Here is an 18,873-nt window from a genome sequence, read left to right on the forward strand (position 1 = left end):
CGATTATAAAAGAATGAACAAGCGCAGATTCAATAGAATCTTAGCGGAAGAACTTCCTTCTTGCTGTCTGACTAAATAAACAAATTCAGCTTTTTCGGAGAAATATTGAGGCCACAACCTTCAAAATACCGAAAATCTGGAGGTACCGTTCTATGGGGGCTATATGAAGGCGTAGGCCTATACCGACAAAAATCAGGGGAAGAGTTTTATACCCCCAACGAAGACTAAGTACCAAATTTCGGTGTGATAATGAAGCTAAAACATTCAAAATACCGAAAATCGGGCGGTACCGTTCTATGGGGTCTATCTTAAAAATTGCGAGCTGTGTCTTGATTTCAACAGACGGATGGACGGACAGACCGACTGACGGACATGGTTATATCGACTTAAAATTTTACCCTGATCAAGAATATACACGGTGCTCTTGAATCAAATTTAAATGGAAGGTGCTTATACCTGGGAAGTTTTTGCGGATTCTGAAACTACAATGTTCATAGATGAGAGAAATCAAAAAACAAAAAAATCGCCGGAGCGCTTTTTAAAAAAATCGCGATTCAAGTTGACATTTGTAGGGATGTTTAGGATTTCACGATTTTGCTTAGAAACCGCAAGACCTATTAAAATGGGACTGAAGAAAATGTTGTAGCTATGAAAATTCTCTACAAGATTGCCTTTTACGGTATTTTCGTAGATTTTACCATTTTTGAGATATTGAAGTTCAAATTGGGACAATGCACTGACTGTATCGCCCCCTTATAAAACAATGCCATGAAGGGTGCGCCTTAACTAACTTTTAATGAAAACCGCATACACAGGGGAAGTTTTTGTGAATTCGGAAACAGCAATGTTCATAGATGAGAAAAATCCAAACACAAGAAAAAATCGCTGTAGGGATTTTTAAATAAATAGCGGTCAAAATTCACATTTTTAGGTGTTTTTTAGGTTTTCACGATTTTGCTTGGAAACCGCAAGTCCAATCGAAATGGAGCTAAAGAAAATGTTGTAGCAAAAAATTCTCTACAGGATTGACGTTTATGATTTGTTCTCAGGCTGTACCATTTTTAAGATAAAGAAGCTCAGTTTACATTTTTAGGTTTTTTTGTTTGGGTTTCGCGATTTTGCTTGAATACGGCAAGTCTTATCGGCATGGGACCTGAGAAAATCTTATAGCTGTGAAAATTCTCTACAAGATTATGTATTTTTTTCCTAGGTTTTGCCATTTTTAGATATATAAGTTTTAAGTTGGGAAATTGCAGTCATGACATTGTTTTATAAGGAGACGATACAGATTTGAATTGAATTTGAATTGTCCAATTTCAACTTCTATATCTAAAAAGTTGTAAAACCTACGAAAATATCATTAAGGTCAATCTTGTAGAGAATTTTCTTTAATCCCATTTTGATAGGACTTGCTGTTTCCAAGCAAAATCGTAAAAACCTAAACAACCCCTAAAAATGCCAACTTGAATCGCGATTTATTTAAAAAGCGCTCCGGCGATTTTTTTTTTTGTTTTTTGATTTTCTCATCTATGAAAATTGTAGTTTCAGGATCCTCAAAAAGTTCCCAGGTGTAAGCACCTTCCATTTAAATTAGATTCAAGAGCACCGTGTATAGCTTTCGAATAAGACAATGGAATTTAAATCTATTGGTTTTATAATTACGAGAATACAATATAGTAAACCGTAGTTACCGGTGAGTAAGAGAACTAGGCTACCCAACACTAGGTTTAAAATACTGTTGCTTATCATCGTCAGTCAGCCATCGATGGTTGAAGGGTAGAAAAATCATTCGACAGATTCAAATAGTTAATTCCATATTGACTGTATAGCTGAATCAACAGTGGCAAGCCAGAGAGACGAGATTTGGACCGAAAACTTTGAAAAGCTTAATTTTTTAAATTTATACACCAATTGCTATTGCTAAGTAAGAATGAAAACTTGAATGAAATAAATAAGAATATATTGCTCAAGATAGGAAAAAATATTGATGTCCGGATTATCGAGGTACCAAAAATATGAGATTTCCGGATTACCGAGTCTACAATGTAAAAAATTCTAGTGTCCGGATTACCGCGTTGTCCGGATTATCTAGACTATACCGTATATCGATCCACGTTTTGAATACAGCACCGTAGGACGATACATCCCAATTTTCGGTATGTTTAAGGTTTTAGCCCCATTATCACTTCTCTGGTGACTTAAAACTTTCTCCCAGAAATTTGTCACAGCAGGTGCACGTTTTAATATAGCCACCATAGAACGACACATCTCAATTTTCGATGTTTTGAAGGTTTTAGCCACATTACGTAACCGGAATGGCTGACATTTTGTATTTAGTCTTCTTTGGGGCTATAAAATTTTCGCAAGAAATTTGTCGGTAAATGTCCACGTTTTTATATAGCCCCCATAAAAGGCACCTCCCGATTTTCGGTATATTCAAGTTTTAGCCAAAATTACTCAAATTTCGTATTTTGTCTTCGTTGTTAACTTGCCACCAAAATTGTTTTGCTATATGTCCACGTTTTGATATAGCCCCATAGAACTGTACCTCCCCATTTTCGATATTTTCAGGGTTTTAACGTCATTAAAACACCAAATTGCTTCAAATTCAGCGGTACCTCCCGATTTTCGGTATATTCAATGTTTTAGCATAAATATAATACCAGAATGACTTAAATTTCCTATTTAATCTTCTTTGGGAGCATTGAACCTTCTTCCACATTTGATAACCTCCATAGATTTTCGCCCCATTTTCGGCATTTTCAAGGTTCTAGCCTCATTGTTACGAATTGGCTGAAATTTGGTTTTTAGTCTTCGACAACAGCGTTAAACTTTCCCCAGAAATTTGTTGGTATAGGGTCACGTTTTAATATAACCCCCATAGAACAACACTTCTCGATTTTCGGTATTTCAAAATTTTAGCCACATTATCAAACCAAAACTACCGAAATATGTTATTTTGTCTTCGCTAGCGGTACAAAACATTCGCACAGAGAATTGTCGGTATAGATCCACGATTAAATAGAGACCCATTTAACGATACCGCCCGATATTTTCTATTTGATGGGTTCTTGGTCAAATTTTTGGATCGAAATGTGGATAGAAAATTTGATTCGGAATATTGTTTATACATATTGTTTGATCCTTTCATAAACTAAAAGAAACTTATTATTCCATTTCAATACACCTCGAGGTGGTGGATATAAAGAGTTCGGACTTAACGCCTTTTTACATGTTAATTATTATACCCTCCACCATATGGAGGGTATAATTAAATTTGTCATTCCGTTTGTAACACATCGAAATATTCGTCGGAGACCCTATAAAGTATATATATTATTGATCAGCATAAAATTCTATGTCGATTTGACCATGTCCGTCTGTCCGTCCGTCCGTCTGTCTGTCTGTCTGTCTGTTGAAATCAAGATACAGCTCGCAATTTTAAAGATAGAGAGTCAAAATTTGGTACAGAAGTTTTTATTACTTGCAGGATGGTTGGTATTGAAAATGGGATATATCGGTCCACGTTTTGATATAGCCCCCATAGAACGGTACCTCCGATTTTCGGTATTTTTAAGGTTGTAGCTTCATTATCCTACCAAAATGGCTGAAATTTGGTACGTAGTCTTCTTTAGGGGTATAAAACTTTCCCCGAGAATTTTGTCGGTATCGGTCCACACCTTCATATAGCCCCATAGAACGGTACCTCCCGATTTTCGGTATTTTTAAGGTTTTAGCTTCATTATCCTACCAAAATGGCTGAAATTTGGTACGTAGTCTTCTTTAGGGGTATACAACTTTCCCCCAGAATTTTGTTGGTATCGGTCCACACCTTCATATAGCCCCCATAGAACGGTACCTCCCGATTTTCGGTATTTTGAAGGTTTTAGCTTCATTATCCTACCAAAATGGCTGAAATTTGGTACGTAGTCTTCTTTAGGGATAAAAAACTTTCCCCCAGAATTTTGTTGGTATCGGTCCACACCTTCATATAGCCCCTATAGAACGGTACCTCCCGATTTTCGGTATTTTAAGGTTTTAGCTTCATTATCCTACCAAAATGGCTGAAATTTGGTACGTAGTCTTCTTTAGGGGTATACAACTTTCCCCCAGAATTTTGTTGGTATCGGTCCACACCTTCATATAGCCCCCATAGAACGGTACCTCCCGATTTTCGGTATTTTGAAGATTTTAGCTTCATTATCCCCTTCTTTAGGGGTATAAAACTTTCCCTTAGCTTTCCTAAAAATGGCTGAAATTTGGTACGTAGTCTTCTTTAGGGGTATAAAACTTTCCCCCAGAATTTTGTCGGTATCGGTCTACATCTTCATATAGTCCCCATAGAACGGTTCCTCCCGATTTTCGGTATTTTGAAGGTTTTAGCTTCATTATCACACCGAAATGGCTGAAATTTGGTATTTAGACTTCGTTGGGGGTACTCAAACTCCCCTTTAAATTTGTCGGTATAGGTCCACGGCTTCATATAGCCCCCATGGAAAGGAACCTCCCGATTTTTCATATTTTGAAGGTTGTGTCTTCAATATTCCACCAAAATGGCTGAAATTTGGTATTTAGTGTTCAATGTGATATAAAACTGTTCGTCAGAAATATGTCTGTACAGGTCCACGCATTCATATTGCCCCATTTCTGACTAACATTCGTCGGTATAGGTCCACGTTTCGATATAGCCCCCATAGAACGGTACCTCCCGATTTTCGTAATACTGAAGATTGTGACGTCAATATCCAACGAAATGGCTGAAATTAGTTATTTCGTCTTCCAAGAGTTATAAAATATTCCAGAAGAGTATTAGAAGCGTACTTCTTGATTTCGGTATTTTTTAAGTTTTAGTCACATTCTCTTACCGAAATATAGGAAATTTGGTATTAAGTCTTCTTTGAGCCTAAAAACTTTCCGTCAGATATTTGTCGGTATAGATCGATGTTTTGAAATAGCCCACATAGAATGATGCCTCATATTGTTTTACCGAAATTGCTGAAATTTAGTATTAAGTCTTCTTCATACACGAAAGGAAACTAATTATTCCATTTTACTTCAATACAACTTGTGGTGGAGGGTATAACAAGTTCGGCCCGGCCGAACTTAACACCGTTTTTACTTGTTTTTATAAAAAAATTAAAATTTAGCGTGCCAAGAATTGGATATTTAGGCACTGAAAATTAAATATTGATATTTAAATACTCTGGAGGACGTAAAGTATTCTATATTGAATGTGGTAATTATCTATCAGTCACTCCATTTATCTCAATAAATGTCAAATAAAATTGGACCTACCTTTTAGAAATACCATATTTATTGAAGAAGTTCCATCAGAATAGAATACTAATTTTTGAATTATACGGGTTGCGCAAAGCCATTATGATGTTGGCTGAAATGATAAAGAAAACACAGCTTCAAATAAACAAAAATAAAATATATAAAATACATAAATTTGAAAATTATCATTGGCGAGAAGAGGGTGATTAAAGTGGTCCCCAGTTGATTTATTACATTCAGACCTTAAACCCTATTTTTAATAGTCACATCCATGTACAATTGTAGACTTTTCCCTTTACAAATTGAATTTCTCTTGCAGTTCGGAAGTTTGACAAGTTGATACTGGCTTAGAGATAATATAGGGTTCTCATTCATAGCCACATAGAAAAAAAAAAACAAATAAAGAAACGTTAAGTTCGGCCGGGCCGAACTTTTTATATTCTCCACCATGAAATATTTTGAACTAGACTGGAGTAATAAGTTCCCTATCTTGTCCACAATTAACAATATCAACTGTATACCAAGGTTGAAAATTTTTGGTGTAGAATGTAGTTAAACTCATAAAAAAAACCGAAAATCGGGAGCTACCGTTACAAGGAGCCATACCAAAATATGGACTTACGTAGACAATTTTTGGTGCAGAATTATCGGACTGCAGGAATTTCATATGTCAAAAAGAAATTTGCACAGTGGGCGTGGATGCAATTTTCGCGATTTAGTATTTAAAATCAATTTTTAGCAATGATGTACTCTTCGATTTTCTTCCATTTTTTGTATTAAACTACGATTAATTACAAAAATTTTAAGTCCTATTTGGTAGTGCGATTCGAATAATTACTAATTTTTCTTAATTTTTTAAAATTTTCAACACAATTTTTCGCGGTCAAAGTTCACATATATAGGTTTATTTTAAGTTTTCGCGATTTTGCATGGTAACCGGAAGTCCTATCGAAATGGGGCTAAAAAAATGTTGTAGCTGTGAAAATTCTCTAGAGATGATTTGCTCCTAGGTTTTACCATTCTTGAGAATAAGAAGTTCAGGTCACATTTTTGGTTGTTTGTTAGGTTTTCACGATTTGCTTGAAAAAGGCAAGTCTTATCGAAATGGGACTAGAGAGAGGACTAGAGAGGAAATCTCATAGCTGTGAAAATTCTCTATAAGATTGGCTTTCGTAATGTTTTGCTATGTTGTACCATTTTTGAGATATATAAGTTTAAGTTGGGAAATTGCAGTCATGACATTGTTTTATAGGGAGACGATACAGTCAGTGAATAGTCCTAATTTGAACTTATATATCTCAAAAATGGTAAAACCTACGAAAACTTCATAAAGGATAATCTTGTAGAGAAATTTCACTGCTACAACATTTTCTTTAGTTTCAATTTAATGGGGCTGGCGGTTTCCCAGAAAAATCGTGAAACCTAAAAAACCCTAGAAGTGTGAACTCTGACCGCGATTTATTTAAAAAGCGCTTCGGCGATTTTTTTGTTTTTTGATTAGTTTCAGAATCTGCAAAAACTTTCCAGGTGTAAGCTTCTTTTATTTAAAGTTGGTTCAAGAGCACCGTGTATATTATACTTTGATGACAATGTATGGCAATCACGCATATAAATCAAACTTACCTCTTAAATATAGATTTATATGCTTGCGGTTCCTGATCACGCGATGAGCCCGATGCTGAACTGCATGAACTACCAACAGAATTTTCGTCTCTCGGCGAATAGTCATAAGAACGATGATTATAACTCATGCCATAGGAATTGGTGTTGCCGTACTGGTGATGATTATTATTGATGCTGTGGCAGGTAGCGGTCATATGGGCTTGAGTAGCGGTAAGCAAGAGATTCGTGGCCAATTGAACGTTCGGCATTTTCATATTCGGTGGAGTTTGGGGTGGAGTATCTGGTTGGGCTTCGGGAAACCCCATCCCCCGTTGTTGAGTCGTGGAGTTGGTTCGTTGTTGTTGCTGGATATGATGGGCGTTTGGGACTTGGGTTGTAGTAGGCGGGGTGCTGGGAGAAAGCTGCTGAGAGTTGGACTGATGAGGACTGCTGTTGTGATGGTTGTTGCTGGTCGTATTGGGATGATTGTTGCTGGCTGTTGTTGTATTGTTGTTGTTGCTGTTGTAAGGAGGCATACTGTTGGTAGCCATAGCCCCTAGAAAATTCTCGTAAGCTGTAGAGGGCCCCCGTGTATAAGGATTTGTGTTGTAGTTTCCACTCATCGTATTGTTGCTGCTGTTGTTGTTGGTATTTTGCGAAATTGCCGGTATTAAACTGCTCATTTGTTGTAACTGTTGCATAGGATGCGGCTGTTGCTGCGACATTAGATGCTGCTGCTGGAGATTTTGTCTCTGTTGTTGTTGTTGCTGCTGCTGATGGGCCATGTATGCTGCCGAGTGTAGTGGTGGGGTTTTGCTGGCGACTGTGTCGGCTAAACTCCAGATTTTCGGCTTGCTGGCTGGAATTGGTACGCCACAGTCCCGGCTCATGGGGTTTTTTGGATCACTGATATCGTGTTTGCCAATCAAGCTCTCACCACTTGTATGCGGATAACTGGATGAGAACATTGACTGTTGATGCCGATAATAGGCAGGATGTTGATGATAGGGATGATAACTATGTGGATGACTGGAACCAGGGTAACCCGAACCTGGAAAATTCAAACCCATTCGCAAATCTCCAGGATGATTCAAGGATTTCATTTGGAGTTCATCATCGTTCGGATCGTGTTTGTCGAGGTCTAAAAAGAAAATAAATAAAACAACTTCTACTAAATTTCTATTTAAAAAATATGTTCAGACAGATATTTGAATGTTTTGGATCTTCACTGAAACGCAATTATATAAAATATCAAATTGTATGTAATTCAATAAGAAAATGTGACTCAAAGCCTTAAGTAAATAACCAAATACTGTAGTCGGTCTATGGTTTAAATAGGCAGTAGCACTAATAAGACGTCGATTTTTTAAAGAGTCAAAGTGTCAAACGCCCTTAAGACGTGAATATTTTAAAGAGTCAAAGTGTCAACAGCCCATAAGACGTGAATTTTTTTAAAAAGTCAAATTGTCAACAGGAAATAAAACGGGGATTTTTAAAGATTCAACAGTCCATAAAACGTGGATTTTTAAAAAGTCAAAGAGTCAACAGCCCATAAAACGTGAAATGTTAAAAAGTGAAAGAGTCAACAGCCCATATGAAGTGGCTTTTTTAAAGAGTCAAAGTGTCAACAACCCATAATACGTGGATTATTTAAAGAGTCAAAGTGTCAACAGCCCATAAGACGTGGATTCTTTAAAAGGTCAAAGTGTCCACAGCCCATAAGACGCGGAATTTTTAAAAAGTCAAATTGTCAACAGGAAATAAAACGGGGATTTTTAAAGATTCAACAGTCCATAAAACGTGGATTTTTAAAAATTGAAAGAGTCAACAGCCCATAAAGCGCGGATTTTTAAAAAGAGAAAGAGTCAACTGCCCATAAAACGTGAATATTTAAAAAGTGAAAGAGTCAACAGCCCTTAAGTAGTGGATTTTTTTAAAGAGTCAAAGTGTCAACAGCCCGTAAGACGTGGATTTTTTAAAGAGTCAAATTGTCAACAGGGCATAAAACGTGGATTTTTAAACATTCAAAGTGTCAACAACCCATAAAACGTGGATTTTAAAAAAGTAAAAGAGTCAACAGTCCATAAAACGCGGATTTTTAAAAAGTGAAAAAGTCAACAGTCCATGATACGCGGACTTTTAAAAAGTGAAGAAGTCAACAGCCCATAGAACGTGGATTTTCAAATAGTGAAAAAGTCAACAGCCCATAAAACGTGGATTTTTAAAAAGTGAAAGAGTCAACAGCCCATCGTATGTTGATTTTTAAAGAGTCAAAGAGTCAACAACCCATACAAATGTTTTTTAAAGAGCCAACAGCCCGTAAAACTTGGATTTTTAAAAAGTGAACGAGTCAACAAGTCAAAAAAAAAATGGTTTTGAAGAGCCAACAGCCCATAAAACGTGGTTTTTATAGAGTCAACAACCCATACAAAACGTGGTTTTTGGAAAGATCTTCTTGCAAAGGTCAACACTCCATAAAACGTGGTTGTTTGAAAGATCTTCTTGCAAAGGTCAACACCCCATAAAACGTGAATTTTTTAAAGATTTTCTTGCAAAGGCTCCACAATACGTGGATTTTCTTACAGTAATTCTTGCCAAGATCCTCAGTTACTTTTTCAGAATTACAAAAAATAATTTTCCAAATAACAGCTGCTTACCTTTTCTACCGCTCATTTGTCCCATTTGCGAATTTCCCGGATGCATGGATTGCGCTTTATTCGGCTCATCATCCTTGTCATCTTTATCGTCGTCCGAATTGATGCCATCATCATCGTCATCCGTACGGTTTTTAGGTTCCCATGTCATTTTGTTTTCCTTTTTTAGCCGTCTTCTGGCATTGGCAAACCAGGTGGAGACCTGAGTTAATGTCATTTTGGTAATAATGGCCAACATGATTTTTTCTCCCTTTGTCGGGTAGGGATTTTTCTTGTGTTCATTCAACCATGCCTTCAAGGTGGCTGTTGATTCGCGAGTGGCATTTTTTCGTCGTGCTGCCAAATCATAGGAAGCTCCATAACTGAAAAAAGAAAAGAGCTTATTATTTTATATATTTTTAAATGCTTAAGTAAATATTTGCTTAAAGTAAATTATTTTTAAATTAAATTTGTTATTATTTAATGTCCACGCAGCGTTATCCCTAGTTTTACTAAAGACCTCCTCTTCAACACTGACCAGTGTTTGGTTTTTGCTAGACTATCCTTGTTTATTCCTTATCCTGTAGCCGTTGTTGTCATTTGGGTTTTTTCTTCTGTTTTTCCAGCGGTTTTTGCACATTTCATTTTTCATGGGATTTTTATGGCTCTGTTCTGTTCCTTCGCTATTTGGCGTATCTCATTGAAGCAACAACTTTAAGAACCACAACGTATGTGCATGGAATTTAACAATCTCGTAAAACCAGAGGAGATGTTGTTTTCTAGCGTTGCTAGTTGTTCGTTCGTTTTATTTTCGCACACTTTTTATGGCCGATGATGTGGTCATGTTAACGCCAAACCTTAGCAAGGACATTGCCCACTTATTATGCGTTGCATGATGTCCATTGCAATACTGTTGGCGATATTTTCCCAGCATCGTCGTGAATGGTAAGCACTTTGTTCTAGCTGTGATTCTTTTTTTCTCGTGCTCATAAGATTTTTTCTACGAGTATTTGTGTGTGTGTGCGTGGGTTTTAATATTTGAGTAAAGAATGTTAACCTTTATTTACCCAAAAACTTAAAAAATACGAAAATATTTAATCATGTGCTTATTAATTCAATATAGAACTTCAGTTTTACGATTTAATTTATATATTTAAGTGTATGGAATGTTAAAATTTTAAAACAGAAATGGTACTTCTTTGGAAGGAAATTTCATGATGAAAAAATATTCGTTTAAAAACCTGATGGCTGATGAAAAATTATTTTTTTAAAATCCTCGCATATGGCCCTGATGGTTGAAGAAAAAATATTCTTTAAAAATCCTCGCCTAAGGACCTGATTGTTGATAAACAAATATTCTTTAAAAATCCTCGCCTATGTCCCTGATGGTTAATGAAAAAATATTCTTTACAAATCCTCAACTATGTCCCTGATGGTTGAAGAAAAAATATTCTTTAAAAATCCTCTCCCAAGGACCTGATTGTTGATAAACAAATATTCTTTAAAAATCCTCGCCTATGACCCTGATGGTAGATGAAAAAAATATTGTTAAAAATAATAGCCTAAGGCGATGATGATGACATAATATTCTTTAAAAATCTTCTCCTATGGGTCTGATGGTTGTTTTTATACCCTCCACCATAGTATGGAGGGTATATTAAGTTTGTCATTCCGTTTGTAACACATCGAACTAATCACCTAAAACCCTATAAAGTATATATATTCTTGATCACGATAAAATTCTAAGACGATCTAGCCATGTCCGTCTGTCCGTCTGTTGTAATCACTCTAGCGTCCGCAATAATTGAGATAGAGTGCTGAAATTTTGCACCCGAGGGTCTTTTTCCATAGGCAGGTCAAGTTCGAAGATGGGCTATATCGGTCCACTATTTGGTATAGCCCCCATATAACGGTACCTCCGGATTTGTGGTATTTTGACGTTCTTCGCCACATTTGCAGACCGAATTAGCTATAATTTGGCACTTAGGGTTCCTAGTGATCAACAAACTTATATCCCAAAGTATATGGGCATAGGTCCATGTTTTGGTATAGTCCCCATATAACGGTACCTCCCGATTTTCGGTATTTTGAGAATTTTAGCCACAATTTTTAACCGAACTATCTGCAATTTGACATTGGAGGTTCTCAATGGTCATGAAACATCTCCACGAAACATCGTCAACATAGGTCCATGTTTTGGTATAGCCCCCATATATCGGTACCTCCCGATTTTCGGTATTTTTGAGAATTTTAGCTACATTTTTTAACCGAAATAGCTGTAATTTGACATTTGAAATTCTAGTGGTCATAAAACATTTCCAACGAAACATCGTCAACATGTTTTGGTATATCCCCCCATATAACTGTACCTCCCGATTTTCGGGAATTTTCAGTGGTCACGAAATTTCTTCACTAAAATTCGTCAATATGGAACCATTTTTGAGGGTCTACATTGTTTTGATGAAACTACCCTCAATTTGACTCTTGAAGTCCCTGCAGCTATAAAACTTTTCGGCCAAAAAAAAAAATTAAAGATAGGTTGATTTTTTGATATAGCCCCGTTGGTGGTACCTTTCACCTAGCTGAACACATTTTTTAGATTAGATTAGATAACACTGTGCAACAAAATGGAGGTGAAAGTCTGGGGCACGGAAAATTCCTCTTTGGGAAGAAAGACCTTGGTGAGTATATTATGAACCCCGAAGGACAGATCCGCCGTGAGTCGAACTTCCGCGTTATGGCGTGATAAAATTTTTGTTAGAGACCCTGTGGGCCATCAGGAATTAGCGTTTTATCTTTGTTCACTGTTGTTTAAGTGCTCTACAAAAACAACAAACTAAGATATAATGCTAATTCATGATGGCTTAGAGGGTCTCTTGCAAATACTTCAACACGCCATAACGCGGAAGATCGACGCACGGCGCATCTGCCCTTCGTTGTTTTTAATGTACACACCAAAGGCTTTCATTTCCAAAAGGAATTATCTCTGCCCCAACATTTGTGTTCACAGTGTAATTTAAGCAATAGTGGGAGGCAGTAGGAGTCTATCCATTGTCGAAAAGTTGTTCCACCTAAAATTGTGAAAGGACCCTAATTATTCCATTTTAAATAAGACTATTTTATGGTGGAGGGTATAAAAAGTTCGGCCCGCCCGAACTTAACGACTTTTTACTTGTTTATTTTAGTTTGTAAGTCCAAATTTCTGCTTAATCTGGTTCTGGAAAGGTGCATCGATCCTTGTACTATAGGAATTTAGAATGCTCCAACATCCCGAGCTGCTCTGGTTTGCTGACTCTAATGATCCTAAGCTGCGACAGATGGGGGATGTTCTGTGAGGGCCGCATTCACATGATCGTTATTTATGGCATCTGCGACGGCATCCGTGTGAATGCTATTTAAACCTGCTTGATAGGCATGTTGATCTAGGTGATCTCTCGCTCCTGACATGCCTGGGGGTGGGTTCTATATGGTGACTAGGATGGATCTCATGGTAACACCCGAGCAAGTACTGCAACGAAAGCATGCAACCGTGATGTTGTAGATGGTTCTACGGGGCTTGAAGTTCTTGTACTTGAATTCCATGTACGACTGGCGTCCACATATATGTATAATTGATTATCCAATGTTTCAAACTTGGCCAGAAGGTTGTCTGTCCGATGTCCTCAAACAGTGTGGAGTGCTTGAAAGTATCAAAAGCTTTAGATAAGTCGAACGCCATCATCACTGTTCTACCGCACGGCAGAGTTCCACGGTGCGTCTGAACTAACTTTAAATAAAAGGTGGTTATACCTGAGAAGTTTTTGCGGCTTCTGAAACTACAATGTTCATAGACGAGAAAATCAAAAAAAAAAAAATGGCGGAGTGCTTTTTAAATAAACCGCGATAAAAGTGAACATTTTTAAGGTTTATTTTAGGTTTTCACTATTTTGCTTGGAAACCGCTAGTCCTATCGAAATGAGACAAAAAAAATTTGTACCTGTGAAAATTCTCTACAAGAAGACCGCTTACACTTGGGAAGTTTATGCGGATTCCGAAACAACAGTGTTCATACATAAGAAAAATCCAGAAACAAGAAAAAATCGTTGGAGCGATTTTTAAATAAATCGCGGTTAAATTTCATATTTGTAGTTGGTGCCAGTGGCACGAGTAAACATATTCCGATTGTGCTCAAACTATGGCAATCTTAAAGTCTGCCAAAACTAAACAACTTAGGGGGTGCCGCCTAATAAAATCCGATATAGATTTTTCGAGTTACAACCACCTTAGTGAACACCCAGACTCACATTTTTAAGTTTTTTAGGTTTATTTAGGTTTTCAGAATTTCGTTTGGATACGGCGAGTCCAAGCAAAATCCTGAAAACCTAAAAATGTGAACATTCACCGCGATTTATTTAAAACTCCCTCCAGCGATATTTTCTTGTGTTTGGATTTTTCTCATCTATGAACATTCAGAATCCGACAAAACTTCCCACGTATAAGCGGGCTTCATTTACAGTTAGTTAAGGTGCACCGTGTCCCGTATTCCTGCGATTTTACTGAGCAAGCCTGTCCACTAGATCATATGCCTACGGTGAATTTTGTATTTAGTCTTCGTTGGGTTTATGAAACTTTCCCCAAGAATTTTGTCGGTATAAGTCCACGCCATAGAACGATATCTCCTTATTTTCGGTATTTTTAAGGTTATGGCCACAATAATCCTTCGAAGTGGCTGAAATTTGTTATTTAGTCTTCGTTGGGGTATTCAATTTTCCCGTCGAAAATTGTCGATATAAGTCCACGCCTTCATATAGCCCCCATAGAACTGTACAGACCAATTTTCAGTATTTATAAGGTTGTGGCATCAATATTCCACGGAACTGCCTGAAATTTGGTAGTCTTCGTTGGGGGTACGAAACTTTCTCACAGAAATTTGCCCGTACAGGTCCACGCCTTCATATAGATCCTATTTTCCACTAAAATTCGTCGGTATAGGTCCACGTTTCATAGACCCCATAGAAGGTACCTCCCGATTTTCGTAATACTGAAGGTTGTGCCATCAATATCCCACAGAAATGACAGAAATTTGTTATTTAATCTTCCATGGGATTATAAAATATTCCAGAAGGGAATTATCAGTTTAGATCCACGTCTTCCTTGTCCCCCATAGAATCGTACCTCTTGATTTTCGGTCACATTCTCTTACCGAAATATCGGAAATTCGGCATTCCGTCTTCTTTGAGTCTAAAAATTTTCCGCCAGAAATTTGTCGGTACAGATCCGAATTTCTGTATTTTGAAAATTATCCACACTATTTGACAGAAAATGCTGAAATTTGCTATTTAGTCTTCTTCATACACGAAAGGAAACTAATTGTTCCATTTAACTTCAATGTAACTCGTGGTGGAGGTTATAACAAGCTCTGCCCGCCGTTCTTACTTGTTAATTATTGTCTTCGCTACAATATGGACAGATATGACCATATGTGGGATCGAAAAACTTAATGATTTGGCTGTTATATGCCAAAATATAAAACAAGTAAAAAAGTATCAGTTGGCTTTGCCGACAGAGATATACCCTCAGCCTGTGCAAATTGAAACACTTTTTTCACAAAAAACTTATGTATTTAGGGGGTTTCAAAATTTTGGTCGTATGAACCGACAAAAATGTTGATTAGGATTAAAGTTCAAAAATGTTGCGGAAAAGGTACTTAAAGGAATGGACCGACATAGACCATGGGTCTGCCAAAGGCGGTTTTTACACCCTTCGGGCTGTTTTCTCAAGAAGTATGGACTTGCCCCTGAAACAACTTTTACCATCGTAATTGAGGCAGCAAATATAAGTTGCTTCAACAAAAATCAAAGTGATTCAATAGCAGGTCTTGAAGTGAACTTATCCAAAATTGTGTGTGGGATGTACGGGATGGAGTGGACAAATATAGTCCATATTCGAACCTGATCTATATCTGGTAGATATTATGAGAATGTGTAAAGTATGGACCAAATCGGTCACTCCCATCAAGAGTTATCGTGCGCACAATTTTTCCGAATATTTTTGAACTTTTGTGGGGTAGGTACCTGAAGGAGTGGACCGATATGGCTTATCTACGAACTTAAACCAAGTTTGGAAACAATATAACGAAGGCCGGAATCGGCATTTCCGTTCGAGAATTATCTTGCGCTTCCACCCATAAACATGGTGTCATAGGGTTTGTTTTTCAACTTTCAGGCTATTTTTTCAGGAAGTATGGACTTGCCCCTGAGGAAACTTGAACCTTCGTATAGGGGACAGTGAATACAAGATGTTACAACAAAAACCAAGGCGATTCGAGAGCAGGTCCTAAACTGAACTTTTCCGAAATTTTGTGTGGGAGGTACTCGAAGGAGTTTACCGATTGAGTCCATATCGGAACCTCATCTAAGTCTGGTAGAAATTTCATAATGTGCAAAGTATGGACCAAATCGGTTACTTCCTTCAAGAGTTATCGTACGCACAAATTTTCCGAACATTTTCGAACTTTTGTGGGGGAGGTACCGGAAGGAGTGGACCGATATAATCCATCGTTGAACTTGAACTAAGTTTGGACAAAATATTACGAAAGCCAAATTTTGGACCGAATCGGTTGATCCGTTCGAGAGTTATCTTGCGCTCCAACCACTACACACGGTGTCAGAGGGTTTTTTTTGTAACTTTCAGGCTATTTTCTCAGGAAGTATGGACTTGCCCCTAATGAAACTTACAGCGTCGTATAGAGGACAGCGAATACAACTTGCGTAATCAAAAATCAAAGCGATTCGAGACCAGGTCCTAAACTGAACTTTTCCGAAATTTTGTGTGGTAGGTACCCGAAGGAGTGGACCGATTGAGTCCATATTGGAACCTCATCTAAGTTTGGTAGAAATTACACGATGTGCAAAGTATGGAACAAATCGGTTATTTCCTACAAGAGTTATCCTGCGCACAAGTTTTGCGACAATTTTTGAACATTTGTGGGGGAGGTACCTGAAGGAGTGGACCTATATGGCCCATCTTCGAACTTAAATCGAATCTGGACAAAATATTTCGATACCCAAAATTTGAACCGAATCGATTGATCCGTTCGAGAGTTATCGTGCGCACCAGCCAGCCAGACAGACAGACCGACAGACAGACAGACAGACAGACGGACGGACATTGCTAGATCTACTCAAAATTGTCTGAAACGGATATCGTACAAACATACTTGGGGTCTAAAACCATTATTTCTATGAGGCACATTTTTGGTCGTATCAAAGTGTAAATACCCTCTTTAGCCTAAAGGCTGAGGGTATAACAACGTATGCTCTAGTAGACTTTTTTGCTCAGTACAAACGCTACGCGCCACAAATCGCCCCTGCTTAATACATACATTACTGCGTATAATGAATGAATAAAATTACTCGAATAAGCATACGCCACCCCTCTAACATAATTTAACTAAAACTCAAATCATAGTATTTTTATTTTTAATTTATTATTCTATTTTTAAATTAAAAACCAAATATAAGGCTATTCCAAAACATACAAATAATTTGTGTTTTATCTGAATCAATATAATGCGATAAGCTTGTAAAGTTTGTTCAACAAAAATACTCCCCTTAATTTTAGTTGATTTTTTGTTAGAAAATTTGTTAGCAAAGAGCTTGGCACAAAAACAAGAACAAGAAAAAACAAAAACCGTGTTACATTTTTGTTATAGCTAAAAGCTAACAAAAGTTCATTTCTGTTCGCCAAATCATGGCAGTGACAATTAAATTTCTATAACCGCAACCGGAAAAAAACTTTGACTTTATATATTCAACGTGTGTGAGAGTTAAAAGAGGAAGGCCTCATGCAACTCCCAGGCTTAGATATGAAATCTAAATTGTTGAATGATGTTGTTGTGACTTTAATGATTTGTTTTTGTTTCGGGTTTTTTTATTTTTTATTTTTTCTCGGTATGATGGAATGGTTGACTTGTGTAACTAAATGGTACTCCTGACTGACGCCAATTATGACAATGACTGACCGCTGAAATGATTTGACGAAAAATATTGCATGTGTCACAAACATTTGTCAGAAAATGTGAACACCAAACGGGCGAAACACCATTATTCAGCGATTGAATGAATGTATGGTGGCCTGGATGTTGCAGTTGTTGCTTTGCTGTCTAAGCCCAATGCATAAGCGAAGCATTTTAATAGTTAGTTTTGTGTCCATCACGAATCTCTGTGCCTGACATGCCGAACTATAATTTGTACTCTTACCCTGCTAATAATAACTGGCGGTTGTTGAAACAATTCATAAAGTGGGTGGCAATTGTGTAATGAAGAAAAATAAAAACAACAGGCGTATGTTTTTATATGTGCTTATATTCTCGATTTGTTATTGTGCGCAGGTAACCATAATGTTGTTAACAAATCACAAATACTTGTTCACACACAACTCAGCCCCTAAGAGGCAAGGCGAACCTATTTACCCTAGTTGATACATATTTCCCTGTTTAAGTTCAGTTCTGTAGGTAATTTTAGACTTTTGGCCAAGACTAAACAGAAGCTTAACCAAAGTCATGACTTGCCTAACGACCAACACAAATGCAACAAACATCTCTTGCCTAAACTAAGAACTATAATTATAATGTACTTAGTTTTGTAACTATTCTTACCGGAATGGAAACAAATGCTTTATTGCTTTTGTCTATTTTTTTTTTTCGACGTCAAAAGGTACGCATTATTTTTGCTTATTTCTTTCACATATTTCTAACAACAGCAACAACATATTGTGTTTGTTATGGCAATCATAAGAATTTGATACATCACTTGCTTGCGCCTTTAGAGGCGGACACGAGTGAAGCCATAATTCAGCCATGTTTGTTTATTTGCATTTTAATCTGCCCAAATGTGCGTGTACAGTCTTGCGTCTCTTCAACCAATGGACAGTGGTCTATAAAATTAAATTTTAAATTCCGCACAGTTAAGCATTTAGACTGCCAAAACAATTCAGGTTGTTACAGAGGGATATTGTGTTCTTCTAGTTTGTTTAGTCGATTTCCATTATAACTATACCTTCGAAACCACAGGAATATTCAACCACAAAACGACCCAAATAGGTTTCGCTTATTGTCGAAGGTCCAAACAACATGCCCGAAGGGACAAGAGAGACTTCTCTCATATCAATGAGGGCACGTCAATTCATATTGGCTCAATGATATGAGACCTACTTTTTATCATAGAGTCCGAACAGCGAGTCTTACGACACCACTTGACTGGAATGTAAGCCAACATTACACTGAGGGGGATTACATTGAGGATTAAAATGCAGACCGCACGAATACATGGCGGACATGCTTACCAACGCCCCACCAATCAATCGAAACCCGGCGGCTTTT

At 37.3% G+C, this 18,873-nt stretch overlaps 1 protein-coding gene across 2 annotated transcripts in view; it reads right to left on the bottom strand.

The window, feature by feature from the left end:
• Window positions 1–5,295: 5,295 nt before the first annotated feature.
• ara (araucan) overlaps window positions 5,296–18,873 on the bottom strand; it is a 145,542-nt gene continuing 131,964 nt past the window's right edge. For both annotated transcript variants that reach the window (XM_073987169.1, XM_073987168.1), the window contains exons 5-7: window positions 9,537–9,895; window positions 6,901–8,020; window positions 5,296–5,389 (exon numbers count right to left, since the gene is read on the bottom strand). In XM_073987169.1, coding sequence (XP_073843270.1) covers window positions 5,356–5,389; window positions 6,901–8,020; window positions 9,537–9,895 — 1,513 coding nt within the window. In that variant the 3' untranslated portion in view covers window positions 5,296–5,355. The remainder of the gene's footprint in view (window positions 5,390–6,900; window positions 8,021–9,536; window positions 9,896–18,873) is intronic.

The sequence above is a fragment of the Musca autumnalis genome, unplaced genomic scaffold (genome assembly GCF_047663935.1).
Source record: "Musca autumnalis isolate F117 unplaced genomic scaffold, ASM4766393v1 scaffold_4, whole genome shotgun sequence".
NCBI lineage: Eukaryota > Metazoa > Arthropoda > Insecta > Diptera > Muscidae > Musca > Musca autumnalis.